General features: G+C 35.6%; 1 protein-coding gene across 1 annotated transcript in view; it reads left to right on the forward strand.

Annotated features, from left to right (window-relative positions):
• The window catches only part of acss3 (acyl-CoA synthetase short chain family member 3), a 51,456-nt gene extending 31,798 nt beyond the window's left edge, over window positions 1-19,658 (forward strand). Inside the window, exons 10-16 of the mRNA XM_073838277.1 lie at window positions 6,660-6,755; window positions 6,931-6,994; window positions 10,962-11,043; window positions 14,917-15,039; window positions 15,186-15,285; window positions 18,843-19,018; window positions 19,154-19,658. Of these exons, the coding sequence (XP_073694378.1) occupies window positions 6,660-6,755; window positions 6,931-6,994; window positions 10,962-11,043; window positions 14,917-15,039; window positions 15,186-15,285; window positions 18,843-19,018; window positions 19,154-19,237 (725 nt within the window). The 3' untranslated portion in view covers window positions 19,238-19,658. The remainder of the gene's footprint in view (window positions 1-6,659; window positions 6,756-6,930; window positions 6,995-10,961; window positions 11,044-14,916; window positions 15,040-15,185; window positions 15,286-18,842; window positions 19,019-19,153) is intronic.
• Window positions 19,659-19,671: the final 13 nt, after the last annotated feature.

Genomic DNA, 19,671 nt, shown 5'->3' on the forward strand with positions numbered 1-19,671 from the left:
CTTAAATTAAAATGTATGAAATATGAAAGTAACCGTTAACTTAAGATATTAATACATACTATAATAGTGTGTATGAATGATACCTTTAGTGGCTGTATTAACATAACACATTTTGTAGCGTGTTGTTTAAATCAGTATGTTTGCAGTCTTTAACACACATGCACACATGTATGTAAATGTGTCATTTAATTATTCTCCGCGGCAACGTTCATCCAGCACACACAGAAAATGAAAGAAAGGCTGGCGCTTTTGAGACCTGATAATAATCTGTGTGCTATTTTAAGACGCAACTCCTGCCGCGAAGAGGTGGGGGGCTTGGTGATGTGGGCTGCCGATGTCACCGCTGTTGCCGGGCAACTGGTATGTTTCCAGTTGGGAGTAAGTGGCAACGACTGCTGGCAGTATTAACGACCTTAACGTGGCCCTGTGCGTCGCCACCCGTCTTTGAGCTGCCCGTTGTGTACGCTTGAATCCTGGCACAGTCTGTTGGTTTTTGACTCCGGTAAATTTTATAAGCCCACTTTGTGATGTTAAGTGGCTGGCAGTAACTTTGAAAAACAGGTGAGGGTGGGATATGAACTTTAGAAGAAGCTAATTAGCCATTTGTGTCAAAACCCTCTCGTTTAATTAGCAGTTTCCACCGAAATTGTACTAAGTGGGTTAAGTACACCTACTCATTCCTCTTCACTGATTTAGTGGCAAAGTTTTCTGCATCCAAAACATGTAGTCGTAGTTTTTCATCCTGCCTCTGACCCTTACAATTAAACTTGTTTTTTACCAGTACCCCCCAAATTAGCAGTATTTACCCACCCTTTTTATGTTCCAAAACCATACGACTTCAATGGAGCAAGAAAATAATCTAAAAACAAAAAGTGACTTAAATGGTGGAACGCCACTCTGAAGTTAAATATTATGATTTATAGTTTTAAATATGGATATTTTTCTTACACAAATGCATCAATTTGCTTCAGAACGCTTGTATTATCCCCTTGGAGCCATGTGGAGTACTTTCTATGATGGATGGATGCACTTTATTGGACTTTAAAATTTGAACAGCCATTCGCTGCCATTATAAAGCTTGGAAGAGCCAGGACATTATATATATAACACCGATTGTATTTTTTGAAAGAATAAAGTCTGATACACCTAGGATGGCTTGAGGGTGAATAATTCATGGGGTAATTTGCATTTTTGGGTAAACTATGCCTTTATATGTTTGCTTTTATTAGTTACAGTTGAAGTCAAAAGTTTACATACACCTTGCAGAATCTGCAAAATGTTACTTATTTTACCAGAATAAGAAGGATCATACAAAATGCATGTTATTTTTTATTTAGTACTGAATAAAATATTTCACATAAAAGACGTTTACATATAGTATTTTCAAGAGAAAATAATAGTTAAATTTCTAAAAATGAACCAGTTCAAAAGTTTACATACATTTGATTCTTGATACTGTGTTGTTTCCTGAATAATCCACAGCTGTTTTTGTTTTTTTGTTGTTGTTGTTTAGTGATAGTTGTTCAGGAGTCCTTTGTTTATCCTAAACAGTGAATCTGCTTGCTGTTCTGAAGAAGAATCCTTCAGGTCCCACAAATTCTTTGGTTTTTCAGCATTTTTATGTATTCAAACTCTTTCCAACAACGACTGTATGATTTTGAGATCCATCTTTTCACACTGAGGACAACTGAGGGACTCATATGCAACTATTACAGAAAGTTTAAACACTCACTGATGCTTCAGAAGCAAACACAATACATTAAGAGTCAGGGGTGTACTTTTGAACAGAATGAAGATGTGTACATTTTTCTATAAATATCATGTTTTTTCCATTGAGTACTGCCCAGATACATACATGTTCCTCAGAAGACAAAATAAGTTACATTTACCCTGATCTTCAAATTTGAAAAGTTTCCCCCCCCCCCAGCTCTTAATGCATCGTGTTTCCTTCTGAAGCAACAGTATGCTGTCCAAAATCATACAGTCATTGTTGGAAAGGGTTCAAATACACAAAATAATTTGTGGGACCTGAAGGATTTTTCTGAAGAACAGCGGGCAGTTTAACTGTTCAGGACAAACAAGGGACTGGTGAACTAAAAACAGCTGTGGATCATTCAGATAACAACACAGTATTAAGAATGAAGTGTATGTAAACTTTTTATTGTGGTCATTTTTATAAATTCAACTTTTAAGGTGATTTCACATATTTAGACACAAGTTTAATGCAAGAGTGACTTAAGAAAAGACTTAAGAAAAGCACTTTCTTCAAATTCCAAGAAAGTCGTGCAAATTTGGAACGGCGTGGTGTGAGTAAATGACCTAGGTAGTAATTGATGAATATTCAGAAACGGCAGATATTCAGACACACTTTCCCGCTCTGTGTGCGCGCGCGTGTATACACGCTGTGCGTCACCTGTGAAAAACGTTTGAGCTTTCTGCATTACTCACATATGGCAGCAGTGGCAGACAGACTCGTGGTGCCACACGCTGCGATGCCAACAGTTTTCTGTCTCACTCTCCATCTCTCTTTCTCTCTCTTTTTACCAGTTACTCTCGCTCACTCTTCATCACTCGCTCGCTCTCTCTTCCTGCTGTTCGCAGCTCTCCTGTAGCATCTGGCTCCGAGACGGATGACGAACAAGTCTGTGTTCTATTTGCGAACGCTTTGCTCTGTGTCACGCTGTCGTCTACCGATTGTGAATTATTTTTAACTTTTGTTGATGATGATGGTAATGTTGTTTATTTATAAGCCAGACATGTAATTTATGCAAGCACACAAACGCAGGCGTGAATGCTGGGCAGAGCAGTGTTGTTGAGTACATACTTAATATGCATTGTTGCATTGTTGTGGCAATAACAAACCTTAGTACTCAAGGGAAGAGGTAGAGTTTCCTTGAAACGTATGTGTTGTTAAACTAGATGCTATAAATATGTTGAACAAACCTTAAAGGGATAGTTTACCCAGCTATGAAAATTCTGTCATTAATTACCTACCTTCATGTTGTTCCAAACCAGTAAGACCTTCGTTCATCTTCGGAACACAAATTAAGATATTTGTGACCCTGGACCACAAAACCAGTTATAAGGTTAAATTTGACAAAACTGAGATTTATACATCATATGGAAGCTCACTAAATTAGCTTTCTATTGATGTATGGTTTGTTAGGATAGGACAATATTTGGCTGAGATACATCTATTTGAAATTAGAAATCTGAGGATGCAAAAAAATCAAAAAGACTGAGAAAATCACCTTTAAAGTTGTCCAAATTAGGTTCTTAACAATGCATATTACAAATCAAAAATTACATTTTGACATGTTTACAGTAGGAATTTTACAAAAAATCTTCATGGAACATGAACTTTACTTAATTTCTCAATGATTTTTGGCATTAAAGAAAAATCAAAAATTTTGACCCATGCAATGTATTTTTGGCTATTGCTACAAATATACCCCAGCGACTTAAGACTGGTTTTGTGGTCCAGGGTCACATTTTTGATGAAATCTGGGAGCTTTCTGACCCTGCATAGACAGCAACATAACTGACACGTTCAAGGCCCAGAAAGGTAGTAAGGACATCATTTAAATAGCCCATGTGACATCAGTGGTTCAAACGTTATTTTATGAAGCTACTAGAATACTTTCTGTGCACAAAGAAAACTTAACAAATTTATTGAAGAATTACTTCTCTTCTGTGTCAGGAAAGAAATTGAGTAAATTTTTTTTTCTCTCCACAAAAACTATTATTTTTTAACATTTTGATCATTCATTCAACTTTTCGATGTGAAAATAACCAAACACTGGATTAATGGATTAATCGTTCCAGTGTTGTTTTGGTATTATTAATTACAGTTGAGGTCAAAAGTTTATTACACCTTGAAAAATCTGCAAAATGTTAATTATTTTACCAAAATAAGAGGAATTATACAAAATGCATGTTATTTTTTTTAGTACTGTCCTGAATAGTATATTGTACATAAAATGCGTTTACATGTAGAAAGAGAAAAATAAGAAGAAAAATAAAGAGAAAATAAGTTGAATTTCTAAAACATTTACAAAGCATTGTTTTCCTTCTGGAGCATCAGTGAGCATTTGAACCTTCTGTAATAGTTGCATGAGTCCCTCAGTTGTCCTCAGTGTGAAAAGATGGATCTTAAAATCATAGTCATTGTTAGAAACATAGTCATTGTCAGAACAAAAATTCTGAAAAAAAACAAATAATATGTGGGACCTGAAGGATTTTTCTGAAGAACAGCGGGCAGTTTAACTGTTCAGGACAAACAAAGGACCCATGAACAACTATCGCTAAACAAAAAAAACAGAGCTGTGGATCATTGAGGTATTAACACAATATTAAGAATCAAGTGTATGTAAACTTTTGAACGGGGTCATTTTTTATAAATGTAACCGTTATTTTCTCTTGTGGACTATATGTAAATGTCTTTTATGTGAAATGTCTTATTCAGGTAAGTACTAAATAAAAAATTACATGGATTTTTATGATCCCATTTTGCGATACATTTAGAAGTTTGATTATTCTGAAAAGTTTATAAAATAGAACTTCAATTTCATGCCAACTTTTATGCCACCTAGCTGAGATCTTTTCAGGCTGTTGCTCCTCCATGGGAATAGTTGACCTGAAAGAGAAAAGTGACTAAATGTACAAAAATGATTTGTTGCTTTGTTTAAGTGTTTACACTTCCTTTTTCATGGAATCCACTTCTAATTGTTACAAGCCCGAATGGACTAGGGCTACTGGGGTCGAACATTTAAAAAATAGACATTAAAAACATATATTCAAGCAACGTGGGGGACAAAGATATTGTGCAATAAAGTGATTTATTAAAGTTGAGTACAAAGCAAATATGAAGGTTTGATGTGAAAACAAAGAAAGCGGTGTATGTGTAAAATATTTACATTATTTACATGAACAGTTACTAACTAATCTAGCATAAAACAAAAGTACAATGGTTGGTACTCGCCCCTAACCTAATGGATTATACAGAGTCAGTTCCTATGTGTTGCAATGTATGTCATGTGATGTTCATACCCGTCAGCTTCTTCCCAGCCTTGTAACATATAACGCATGCTCAAATATGTGAGGGGGAGAGGGAACAAAAATATGTCTCAAAGCCAAAACGAACACAAAGGAGGAAACGACACAAACAAAAAGGGATACAATATTTAAAGGGATGTTGACGAAGGAAAGGATGAAAGGATGATGACGTCAGAGGTTATAAAGATTGACAAGCGAATTGACTTTTTTTTTTTTTTTTTACGTGTGTATGTATATGTATATGTTTTTGTATGTATATGTATGTATACAGATGTATGTGTATACATGTATATGTATATATATAATTTTTTATATTTTTATCTATTTATGTATGTATAGATTTAATCTATTTATTCTATTATTTTAGATTAATTAGCATTTCTTTGTTGAAATGTATGTATGACTGTTGCACTTTGACTGGTTGGCACTTTTAAATTTCGTTGTACATGCAAATTGTTCAATGACAATAAAACTACTACTACTACTACTACTACTACTACCCAATGACTGGGTAACTGAGAAAGTGAAAGTAAACAGCGGGGAAACACTCAACACAACACAAGCACGTAACACTAATGTTAGTCAAGGTTTTTTCCCTCAGTCTGACCCCTAGGATTAACCAGGTTACTGCAGCTTTAAAGGAGTAGTTCATTTTCAGAACAAAAATTTACAGATAATGTACTCACCCCCTCGTCATCCAAGATGTTCATGTCTTTCTTTTTCAGTCGTAAAGAAATGGTGTTTTTTGAGAAAAACATTTCAGGATTTCTCTCCATATAATGGACTTCTATGGTGCCCCCGAGTTTGATCCTCCAAAATGCAGCTTCAAAGGTGTCTAAATGATCCCAGATGAGGAAAAAGGGTCTTATCTAGCGAAACGATCAGCTATTTTCTAAAAACATTTACAACTTATATACTTTTTAATCTCAAACGCTCGAATAGACTGCATTTTGGAAGTTCAAACTCGGGGGCACCATGGAAGTCCATTATATGGAGAGAAATCCTGAAATGTTTTCCTCAAAAAACAATTTCCTTACGACTGAAGAAAGAAAGACATGAACATCTTGGATGACAAGGGCGTGAGTACATTATCTGTAAATTTTTGTTCTGAAAGTGAACTACTCTTTTAAGATTTCTAGTAAATGAGCTTATAAGTGAGACTTCCGGTTAATCAGCCGCTATAGGGAAATAATGAAAAGAATAACAACGGGCGGTAAACTGTAAAACTGTTAACACTACAAACCAGCATGTTGATAATTAAGAGACACTGATTTGCAGTATCAAGAAGCAAAACGAGTTGTTTTGTACAGCTAAAAAAATAGCTGGGCACAGATGAGACCGGGAGCCAGACCCATAACATTTACAAATGGCTGCGCCTGCCCTTACAGGAAAAATAAGGTGGATAGGTTAATAACATCTTTTCTGATTGGTAAACCTCTTTGCATGTGAAATGAGTGACAAGTAAAGTTGCTAAATAATGAATACTCATTGATATGCAAATATATGCGGTCATATGTTAATAAGCGTATGTTTGTGACATCGATGCCTCATTCTGAATGACCTGCCTATGCAGCTCTCCTCACTATGGTGTCTTTCTTTTGTAGAAACTGGCTCTTCCATCACTGCGTCCTCTGTCGGTCTGGGCTGCTCACTCACTCCCCCTGCTGGTACAGCCGGTAAAGGTGTGCCCGGATACAACGGTGAGAATCCTTTACGCCAGCATGCTTCACATCGGCACGTGTTGCGGCTCATCATTTGTTTATTGCAAACTTTTACTGAAGTATTACGTATTAGTTCCGTTTGATTGATAGTTTGTAGCTGGATGGTTCAATAAACGACTGAAGTACTTAAACTCTCTTCATCTTTGTCTCACAGTGACAGTGATTGATGATGAAATGCAAGAGGCGAAACCAAGGACTCTGGGAAATATTGTCGTAAAGTGAGTTATTTTAATTCTTTCTTTTTGTAGTTTTATTGATAGAGACAGTAGATCAGGCTGGGGTTGACCCCACATGTCCTGCATAAGTAGTTCTCGGAGTATTCGTCTCTTTTAGGGCTGAGCGATGTGATGGCTGATGTCATGGTGCATCAAGAGATCCCAGCTGGATCATAATTGTTACTGCTCAAAGCCATTTGAGAAAAAAGTGAACATAAAATGAAAATGGATCCCATTTACTTTCCCAATGCACAATTCATGATTGCAACGAACTGTAACAAGTTCGATAAGTTTTAAAATGACATTATCAAGCCCTTGCTTTCAACCATCTGTCACGTAGAGATTGCAATTCACAGTCCAATCAGTTTCAGACGGACAAATCACGTCCCATCTCATTTTTGTAAATATGTTTTGAAAATCCTCTTTTACTTACAAATGCATTGCACAGGCACATTCAATAGGCTGTGATGAATGCTGTTTGATGTTGACTTTAATAAAAGGACAAATATAATGAAATGTCACCTCTTAAAATGTCAGCCAGGGAATGAATGTGCCGAACCAATTTCAAAATGTCTTTTTAAAAAGGGAAAGCAGTTAAGTTAAGCAGCCCATAATGGCACTTTATATTTCATCAGTGAAAAGTTCACAAAGAAAAGGTGTTTTGGATGGCACTCTCCTATTGACTGGACCAAGCTGAAATATACGTTTGCTCATTAAAAAATAATTTATGAGACAATATTTTAGTGCGGATTTAGAAGTGTAAATATTTGTGTTATTTTACACATTTAAAAGTAACTGTAAAGTCATATTAAGTAAATAAATAATGAAATAATAAAGGGCCCTATAAAATATTTTTTTCCAAATTAAGTTTATTCAATTTTTATTTTTGTGGATTCATTTTCCCTGTTTTTATATTTCTAGACCCTGTTTTAATAGTTAATTAAATAAAAAAATTGTAATCAAAAAGCATGTCTAATTAATTGACATTACATACACAATTTAACAGCAATTTATAAAATAATAAAAAAGCATATTTCATTTGTCCTTAAAAATGCAAATAAATTTTTTTGTCAAATTCAGTTTTACTGAATTTTTTCAGTAAAAGTTTCAGTTTCAATTTACTATTGTTATTTTACTGTTTTATTCTTTATATAAAAAATATGAATCAAAAAGCATGTCTAATTAGTTGAAATTACGTACACAATTTAACAGCAATTTAAAAAGTTTAACAAAATTAAAATTTTAAGGCCCTATAAAATGTTTTATTATTTTTATTGTTTTGTGTCAAATTCAGTGTTATTATTTTTTTTTTAATCAAATTCTGTGTTGTCCATTAATTTTCTGGATTCAGTATTTTTTCCCATTGTCATTTTTCTAGACCTTTTCTACTTAATTGAAATTATGTACACAATTTAACAGCAATTAATGAAGTTTAACAATAATTCATTGTTTAAGGCCTTGTTTTTTTTTTCTTTTTTTTTGGTTAAATTTTGTTTTAATTTTATTCATTTGATGTTTTTATATTTTTGTATTGTTTTCTGTTAATTTCTGGACTCCGCTTTTGTTCCCATTGTAATTTTTCTAGACTATTTATATATTTAAAAAAAAGAAAAAAAAAATATATTAACTAGAAAGCAATTCTAATAAATTATAAATTGATGTTAAATTGTGCAAAATTTTCAAAGTTGAACAAAATTTTCATAAACAAAAGGCTGTGATGAATGTAAGATGGCACTTTCCCATTGACTCGACCAACCTGAAATATATGTTTGCTCATAAAAAAGTATGAGACAATATTTTAGTGCAGATTTAAAAGTGGAAATATTTGTATTATTTTACACATTTGAAAGTAACTGTAAAGTCATATAAACTAAATAAATAATGAAATAATAAAGAGCCCTATAAAATCATTTTTTCCAAATTAGTTAAATTAAATGATAGAAGCAGTAATCAAAAAGCATGCCTAATTAATTGAAATTACGTATACAATGTAACAGAAATTTATAAAGTTGAACAAAAATTGACATTTTAAGGCCCTATAAAATGTTTTTTTTTTCCAAATTCAGTTTGATTTTTATGAAAATGTATGTTTTCAATTAATGTTCTAAATTCTATTGCAATGGTTTCATTATATTTTTTTAATCAAAAGCATGTAATTAATTGATGTAATAAATACTGTTTTTTCTGGTAAATTTTTTTTTATAAATAATTTATCTGGCAAATATTCCTTATAAAATATTGTTTTAATTCTAATTTATTAGTACTAGTAGTACTATCAGTAGATTAAGATATATATTTCTGTCACAGTTTCTTCAAGTTAAATTTGGACAAACTTTGATTTTGATGGGTTGCTGTGAAGACCTTTATGAAAATGTTTGACGATTCTCAAAATAAGTGGTCAAATTATGTTTATGTACTCCTATACTCATATATTGAGGCTGAAAACACAGTGAGTGTCACACGTGCTTCAGTACGCGTGTAGTAACTGAATGGCGTATGCGCCATTTATTCACACGGATGTGCAAAACAAGCAGGAATGATATTTAAATAGTATTTTGTGGCTTTAATATTCGCAGACATTAGTCCATATCATGTTTTGATTTAAATGTACTAACCTACTTTTGATTTGTTTATCCAAACTTTTGTGACATTTTGCGTTATACAGTAAATTACAGTACATTTTTATGACTGGATTACAGTACAATTCTTATTTTTCTGTGTAACTAATTTCAAACATTAAGTCTAAAATTTTATGATCATGAGAAACATTTATCACATGTGTTCAGAATTTTGGACTGGCTTTGTAGAAGTGACTCTGACTTCACTGAACTGTTTGAAATACAGAATAATAATAATAATCATCATCATTTGTAAAATGATGTAATTATATACACAGCCCTGTTTTCCTTGTTAACTGTCACGTAGATGCCCATATTTTTTCAGACGCGTCTGCTCCGATACCTGTCCAGGCCTGCTCCGTATCCTAAAGATGATAGTGTAGCCTTTTTGTTTGATCTTCACAAATAACTCTCCTTTTCTCTGCTTTCCCACTTCAATCTGCTCATCATCTTCTCTGAACAAGGAAAGATTTACTGACACAAAGCCAAAGCAGAACAGAATCTTTTCATCACACATCTGACTTTAAAATCTCGGGCTTTGTACAAGGACATTAAGCCCGCGTCTGAGCCGAATCGCTAATGGGGTCTCGTCTCACACCGTCTGCTTAGAAAAGAGCATCTTCTGTGTTCTCTCAGCCCGTCTTCAGGTACAATACCCGTCTAAGACGCCTGCCGCTGAGGGAACTAATCTCGTAGATGTTTGTTTTGTTGTCATTTCTGTTCTCAGATGGAGTCGATTTAAATCAAGAGCCTGCCGGATACACGCTCAGATTAAAAGGAAATTGTGACTTCTAAAAAGAGACGCTGCTTCATGCATAAACACATTCAGGAGGGTCCAGGCAGGATATCGAATGGCTGTTTATCTTGCACTTACTGCTTATTTTTTGAGTATGGTGATTATTGCATCCATTAGGGGTTATATAAAAACAGTTGCCAACCAAGTAAAACATTATTTTAATATACACTAATGTAGCTAGAAATGACTTGTTGTTGTATTTTGAAGTGCATTGTTGATCAAACAGATTGATTACCTGTTGACTTTAATGGAATAAACCATAAAACATGCAGAAGAAAATAAGTCATACAGGTTTGGAACAACTTGAAGGTTATTAAATGATAACAGATTTTTTTGAGTAAGATCTTTTTTTATATTATATCTGACAATCCTTGATGTTCCCGTTCAAAAATGCCCCCCCCCCTCCTTTATATTCATACTCTAAAGCATTCTGTGACCCTGAAAGCTTGAAAACATCTCATTCTTTGATGGTTCAAAGAAGAGCAAGGTCACATCTTGATTTTTTTATTTTTTTATTTTTCCCCTCTAAAAGCGTCTCTTTTTCTTCTCTCATCAGGCTTCCTCTGCCTCCTGGGGCGGCTCTCAGTCTCTGGCAGAATGAGACGCTGTTTAAGGAGCTGTACTTCACCAAGTTCCCTGTAAGATTTCAGCTCAGACCACAAAACCAGTCCTAAGTAGCACTGGTGTATATTTGCAGTAGCCAAAAATACATTATATTGTTAAAAAAATGATGGACTTCTTCTTTTATGCCAAAAATCATTAGGATGTTAAGTAAAGATCATGTTCCATGAAGATATTTTGTAAATTTTGTACTGTAAATATATCAAAACTTAATTTTTGATTAGTAATATGCATTGCTAAGAACTTCATTTTGACAATTTGAAAGGCAATTTTCTCAATTTTTGAATTTTTTTGCACCCTCAGATTGCAGATTTTCAAATAGTTGTATCTCTGCCAAATATTGTACGTCAAAGGAAAGCTTATTTATTCAGCCTTCAGATGATGTCTAAATTTCAGTTTCAATATATTGACCCTTATGACCGGTTTTGTGGTCCAGGATCACTTATATATATATATGTTCACCGTCTGCTCTATACAGTACTGGGCAAAAGTTTGGAATAAGTAAGATTGGGTTTGAAATTAACCTTTTCACTCAACAGCCAATTTGGCTACTAAATATTTAAGTTACTGGCCATTCATAACTTCCACTAGCCAAAAAAAAAAAAAAAAAGGCCAGAGGTATTTGCACTGCAAATTGAATAAATGTTAAGAGGTTAATCTTTTAAATATAAAAAGTGGAATATAGAAATATGAAATGATAGAGAAAAATAGAATGATACTTTTAAATATGAAACTAAAATTAGGCCTAACAGTAGGTGTCTTAATAAGCAAGTCACTGAGTCATTTATTCAGTCGGTTCTTTCAAAATCATTCAGGAACAAAGTAAGAAACCATTTTCATGAATGAATCAGTGAATCATTGAATTTGTTCAAAACACAAATTCATTTGGTAAGGAAAGACCTTTCATATACTTGCTCTAAATGCATGTGTGTGTTCTAGGAAGATTGTATGGAAGCCTGTTTCTGCCACTGAATAAAAAAGGCAATTGGCACTTTTTGTCTCACAATTCTGACTTTTTTTCTCTGAGCTGAAGAGCAAATATAGACCCACAATTGTGAGTTATTAAGTGAGAATTGCGAGATATAAACTCTTGTTCTCAGAAATGCGTGATGCAGAATTGTGAGATATAAACTTGCAATTGCTGTAAGATACAAACTCGCAATTATGAGAAAAAAGTCAGAACTGCGGGATATAAACTCACAATTGTAAGAAAAAAAGTCAATCTCGCAATTCTGACTTTTGTTCTCAGAATTGTGAGAATAACGAGTTATAAAGTCCATTTCTGAGGAAAGAAAAAAAAAGACTATGTTCACAGAATTGCGAGTTTGTTTCATGCATTTCTGAGAAAAAAAAAGTCAGAATTGTCAGATAAGTTTTTTTTTTATTCAGCGGTGGAAACGGACTTCCATAAGCATATAATTCTAAGATTAAATATATTTGTTGCTTCACAACAACAAGTAAAAATCAGCTAATTTCACAAATGGCAAGATTGGTATAATAGTGCTCAGTTCTACAGTAAGTTACAGATAGGCTAGCTGAAACAGCTGCTGTAACTTTTTATAGCTATTTGGACAGTTCTTGTCAGGAGTGAATGACAACGTAGGTAGACACTGCTAGATGGGGAAAGAGCAAATCTGTGGTTCTAGAAACTATTTTAATACTTGATAACTTTTCGTTATTACTTCAACGCAAAGGAAACCAGTGTGGCCATACATATCTATGAGCGCGTATGTCACACCGTTAATTGTTGCGTAGCGACGGGTATGTTCGTCTAAGCTAGAAATGCGCAGATTTTGCGCAGTTAGGCTGTATTTATTAAATATCTTGAGTCACGAGATTACTATTTGCGTTAAATCTGTGCAGATTTGGTTGACATGAGCCCTGCACCTCCCCAGCTCCACCTGTATAGATCTGCTATTTGTGCTATTTGTGCAGCAGCAGTATGTCTTAAATACTCACAGCACTGTATCGTGTATGTATTGGCAGTAGCAAGTTCCTGTACTTGCTTTGCAGCAGCAATAATTTATAATAACAGCAATTCAGCAGCGTAGCAGATCTGTTCCACTAAGCCAAAAATACATTATATTGTTAAAAAAAATGATCGACTTGTTCTTTTATAATAATTCTAATTTCTTTCACAATATTGCTCTTTTACTCTAACTTTGTTCAATTAAATGTAGCCTTGGTGAGCTTAAGAGCCTTGTCATATCCATTAACATTGTCATATCCATTGTCATATCCTTGTCATATCCAAGAACATCTTCCCGAGAGTGATAGAACTCTTTTGTATTTTCATGTATTTTCAAATGTAGTTTATTCTTACAATTCATACAAAGCAGATTTATCAGTGTTACATGATCTGACAGAAATCAATCTAATATGCTCCAGTTTTTGGATTAGGGGTAGGGTTTATCTGGATTAGATCATACTGTAACAATGGACCACCAGAAAATAGATGTGTCGAAATAACACGTTGTGGCAATTAACCGCAAATACAGTTTGGATTAACAGGCGATCTGACCAGTCATAATGCTGAATCCGCCATTTTGTTTGACAAACATATCGTACAGGAGTGTAGATTAACATCATAGTCCAAAAAAGTGTGCAATGTGCAGTTGTGCTTATGATTATGTAGTTGATACTATGTGCCTCAATCACTTTAATAATATCAAGCCAGACTAATGAAAGTTGCACAGCAGTCTGATTTGCAATTGCGACAGGCGCATTCCAGTTAGGCATCGGGCGGTCCGGGGGCGTGCCGAGGCCGTTATGTGCCGTTTGATTAGTCTCGCTATATCTATTCCTTTTGATAATAATCAGGCAGGACAGTTCTAACTCCTCCGCAGGAAGGTGCTCAGCGCGTGCTTTTTGATAATTACATCTCAGCTGCTGCTGGCGGCCTTCAAACCACACGCTGATTGTAATGACAACACAAACGTTTAAAGGACGCGTTTATCACTGAATATATTTTTTGAGTCTGTGCAGTTAGTCGTAGTTACTTTGGGGTTTCAAAAATGTTTTCAGACCACCATAAAAGTGGTCAATATGGCATGTGTGCTACTGTATACAATGAGTATTAGGAAAGTCATACTGCATTGGTAGCTTTGGGTGAAAAATCGACAGTCTTTGAGAATGAATGTTTTTAAAGCGTCATACTCAGCATTTTCTTTTCTTTTTTTTCTACTGCAGGTGTTGGTATATAACAAGCTGAATATACACTAGCATATTGTGGTATTGGAATGATTTCTGAAGGGTTAATTTGACACTGAAGACTGAAGTGATGCTGAAAATTCAGCTTTGCATCACAGAAATAAATAATTTTAAATGTATTGAAATAGAAAGCAACAGTAATAATATTTCACAATATTGCTCTTTTACTCAACTTTGTTCAATTAAATGTAGCCTTGGTGAGCTTAAGAGCCTTAAAAACACTGAATTATTCCACACTTTTGATTAGCAGTGTACAAAAATGTAATGTAATGAATTATCATTACCAGGACATGACTGACATCAGAAATATGTACTGTACGTTTTTTGAAGTAAGCCTTTTTCTGTGAATGTGCTATACTTCTGGTTCAAGGTAATAGTGAGATGAATGTGTTCTTAATTAATTAAGATAATACAATAAAATAATATGGTAAGACACATCAGTTTGCGATACAAAGGAGCAAAACAAGCTGCTTTGTACAGCTAAAAATAGTTGGACACAGATGAGACCTGAAGCCAGACCCATACAATTTCCAAATAGCCCTGCCTGCTCTTACAGCAAAAATAAGGTGGATATATGAGCAAAATGCTGTTATTTTAGGACTGCCTGACAATTTGTGATTCATGCTTTTATGTGAGGGGCGCCATCTAGTGGTAAAGTGTTTCATTGCACTCTGTCCTAGGGTTACTATGACACCATGGATGCCGGTTTTGTGGACGAGGAAGGCTTCGTGTACATCATGTCTCGGTCCGACGACGTCATCAACGTGGCGGGACACAGGCTGTCCACCGGTGCCCTCGAAGAGGTACGAGGAGAGGGAGCGTCTCATGTGTGACACAAATAATAACAATAATCACAAGCATCTGTGTTTCTGCTGTGTGTGTTTGTGTTTGTGTGTGTGTGTGTGTGTGTGTGTGTGTGTGTGTGTGTGTGTGTGTCCTTGTTCTTCAGTCAGTTTTGCTGCACCCTTCTGTGGTGGACTGCGCTGTTGTGGGACTGGAGGACCCCCTGAAGGGACACGTGCCGCTGGCTTTATGCGTGCTAAGAAATAGTAAGGAACGCGGGGAGGCAAATACTATTGCGGTGGTTAATATGTTTCTGGCATGTATGTTTGGCAACAATTCTTTGAACCTTAATTAATGCAGTGTGTATTATTTGTCATATAACCGTGTCAGAAAATGTACTGATGTCCATATTCCAGAAATTTAAATTGCCAAAAATAGAGTCCTGAGCTCAACCCCGTTGAAGGTCTTTAGGATGTGCTGAAGTAGACTTTCCACTGCCTGTCCAAAAGTCACACACTCATTTATTTTCTTGAAGAGTTGCATAATTGTTTGGCTGAGATCTTGTTTTGACAACAGGAGAGTTGAGCCACTGAATGAAGTCGACTGCAGCACATCCTAAAGACTTTCAATAGCAACCCAGGTCCATGAAAAAAGGGGCCTCTATAGACATTTCTGCAACACTATAACAGGATATATGCAGTAATCCTAAAGGTAATTTCAATACCTTTTTAAGACCTTCTCAGAATATTTGAAGACCTCATCATCAGTTCAAGTTCTAATCAGTATCAAACCTTTCACTTAATAAACAGTTGGTGGCTGGTGGTGCATAATAACTGGCGACGGACGGCCGCAGCTGTTCTCTGCGGCCAACAGCAGCTTTGTGGTGTTGTTTTCAGCAACAGGCTTCAGCCACTCGTCTTTCTCCAAGCAGGAGTACGCAAACTTACATTTTCCCATTTTGCCGTCTGTTTTGCTCTGTGGTTTGGCTACACGTGGAGAGCGTCACATCACCTTCCCGCGTTTGACGGAAAATAAATATATTTATGGTTTTTTGGAGTCAAACACTTTGGACAACGCTTGAACAAAATGAAAGACCTGGTAAAAACGCGATTAAGACTTTTTAGTACCTTTTAAGGGCCTTAATTTTCTCATAATTGTTTTATCAACTTTTAATAGTTTTTAAGACCCCGCGGACACCCTGCATAATTACGTACCCTACTGCAAGTTTTGCTCCTGTTTCAAGGAGCAACGTCCAGAGTGGTGATAAAACACAGTCGATATGTGACCGTGGCATGTTTTTATTATCATACCACTCAAAACCGGACTTTCTCATCTTTCAAGTGCAACGCTGCATCGCGTGAGCTACCGAGCAACCCTACTGAGTTAGAAAACCCAGGCATATAAAGCTGTGTATGTGACAACAGCATTTAAAGGTGCCATAGAATGCATTGAGAGAATATTTTAAATTGTTCTCTGATATGTACATAGAAGGTATATGGCATAGGAAAGGGCAAAAAATCTCCAGAAACGGTTTTACAGGTCCATTTACAACCCTAGGATTTGCCCCTAGAATGAAATGCTCTGTTATTTGGAAGCTTCATGAATATTAATGAGCTCCGCTCTGATTGGCTGTTTCACAGAGCTCAATAGCTCGCACATGGATAAAAATATATATTTAATCAGGAGGTCTAGGTGCTTTTAATATGCGGTTTGTCGAATCTGCCGTTTTGAATTGCGGATATTTTAGTGCGATTACTGTGATCGCATGTGCTCTGTGTAAAGTTACAACGCAGAGGGAGTGATTCTTAGCACACACACAAAAAAAAATCCTATGTATAGCAATGTAACCGTGTCCCTTGAGTGACTCACGTTGTTTAACTGATGTGCTGATGTTACCGACGATTGGGCGATGAAAATGTTGGAGGCGTAACTATTAACGATCTCGGGGATGTTGCGTAACAGCGTGTTATGTTGGAATTGACCTATTTTTTGTTGGTCTTTTGCAAATACTAGATTTATATAAGAAGGAGGAAAGGATGGTGTTTGAGACTCACTGTATGTCATGTCCATGTACAGTAAATACAGTTTTCCATTCTATGTCACCAAGTATCAGTTTTTAGGTTGCGCAGAAGTTGTGGGAGTTTTACTGCCTCTAGTGTTCATTTCAACTGGAAACTGCATGTGATCAGCACATATAGGTACATTTTTTTTTTTCAGTTTTGCAGAAATATATATATATAGAGGCATGTATTTCTAATGAGCATAAGTAGTTTAATAGAGTTAAGCTTAGAAATCTGTGGTGACCAATTCATACATGAATATGATTTGTATTGCTCCCTGAAGTTTCACAACTTAGGTCCAATGAATCTTGGGACTGTCATCATGGAATATGGACACGGGTATGTTTTCTGACATGGTTATTTGAGACAAGCTACACACTGCATTAGTTAGGGTTAAAAGAATCGTGGGCAAACGTACAACATGCTAGAAACATGACTGTAATGATTCAGTCCTATACTCCTTGCTTATATAAATCCAAATAGTGACCCTTTTTTGGCCAGGCTGTGTGTGTATTTTTGAAATTTGAATGGTAGTTTATCAGGGTTTTCACAAAAATATTAAGCAGTACAACATTGAAAATGATTGTCTATGGCAGTACAGGAATGAATTACTTGGAAAAAAATATGAAAAAGTATATAATATAAAACCCGATGCTGTTTTGACTATATTTTATATCAAGTAAATCCAGCATTGTTAAAATTGAAAGTCAAATGTTATAATGAAATATGTGGAAATGGGAATGTAGATTTAGATTTTGGCTACATTTCGAATGAACCTAATACCATAAATGTAAGGAGAAAAGTTTGTTTTAATGCTTTGTGAACTTTGTTGGGTAATAGTTCATGGTAGTTCTGATTTTATTAGGCAATAGTCAGAAAAGTTGTGTCTTTTCAGGACATGGAATTAGATGAAAAGTGCCTTAAAGGAACACTCCACTTTTTTTGGAAATAGGCTCATTCTCCAACTCCCCCCGAGTTAATAAGTTGAGTTTTACCGTTTTGAAATCCATTCAGCCGTTCTCCTGTTCTGGCGATATCACTTTTAGCATAGCTTAGCATAGATCATTGAATCCTATTAGACCAATAGCATCGCGTTCAAAAATGACCAACGAGTTTCCATATTTGTCCTATTTAAAACTTGACTCTTCTGTAGTTATATCGTGTACTAAGACCGGTGGAAATGCAAAGCTTCAATTATCTAGGCCGATAAGATTAGGAACTACACTTCCATTCCGGCGTAACAGTCAAGGAAGTTTGCTGCCGTAATAAGGCCGAAGCAGGAGCAGTAATACCACGCAGCACATGTGCAAATGCTAAACTAGCTGGGAACTCATTTCTGATAATACTCCGCCTGCTTCGGCCATATTACGGCAGCAAACTTCCTTGACTATTACGCCGGAATGGAAGTGTAGTTCCTAATCTTATCAGCCTAGAAACTTGCAGCTTTGCATTTCCACCGGTCTTAGTACACGATACAACTACAGAAGAGTCAAGTTTTAAATACAACAAATATGGAAACTCGTTGGTCATTTTTGAACGCGATGCTATCGGTCTAATAGGATTCAATGATCTACGCTAAGCTATGCTAAAAGTGATATCGCCAGAACAGGAGAACGACTGAATGGATTTCAAAACGGTAAAAATCAACTTATTAACTCGGGGGGAGTTGGAGAACGAGCCTATTTCCAAAAAAAGTGGAGTGTTCCTTTAAACAGAAAAATGCCCCTTATTGGACATGTATTTGTTTATGTTCATGTTTGCAGACTGCCAGAAAAGTAAGGACGTGCTGGCGAAGGAGACGGTGAAATTGGTGAGGGACACCATCGGGCCGGTGGCGGCTTTTAAAATGGTTGTCTTTGTCAAAAGTCTTCCTAAAACTCGGTCAGGAAAAATTCCAAGATCGTCTCTGGCTAACCTGGTGAACCGCAAACCTTATAAGGTATTTTCTGAGTTTGTTTTTCTAACGTTTGTTTGTCTTATATAGGGTGTGGAGCTGCAAATGTTTAGCTTCAGTGAAAATATGATAGGAAAGCAGAGCTTTCTAATTGAAATGTTTGTGATTTGAAATTCATAGATCAGTCCCACCATAGAAGATCCAGAGGTGTTTAAGGACATCGAGAAGGTGCTTAAAGAAAGTGTGAAAGGACCTGGTAAATAATTGACAAGCAGATGTGGATGCGCACAGATGCGCACTCACTCACTCACTCACTCACTCACTCACTCACTCACTCACTCACTCACTCACTCACTCACATCCCTTCCTTTCCAAGATGTGAGATTGAATGGCGTTATGCTATAGAGCAACATGGTTGACATTAGAATGTACCCGTCATTTACGCCATAATATTTTTAATTAGTAATTGATGTGCATTACCATGATAATTTCCACTTGATTATGTTTTTTGTCTAACAATAGATTTGGACCAAATTTAATCAGGACCAAATGTAAACATGTTTAGATGTATGAGTTTGAACATGTTGGAAAAATATGTCCATTTCATATTTGGATCGCCCTGAGATCAAAATAAAAAAGAAGTGACATATTTTGTGTAATGAAAATAAAAGTAAATGTGTTTTTATTTTGTATTGTAG

This window comes from Garra rufa, chromosome 4 (assembly GCF_049309525.1).
Source record: "Garra rufa chromosome 4, GarRuf1.0, whole genome shotgun sequence".
Lineage (NCBI taxonomy): Eukaryota > Metazoa > Chordata > Actinopteri > Cypriniformes > Cyprinidae > Garra > Garra rufa.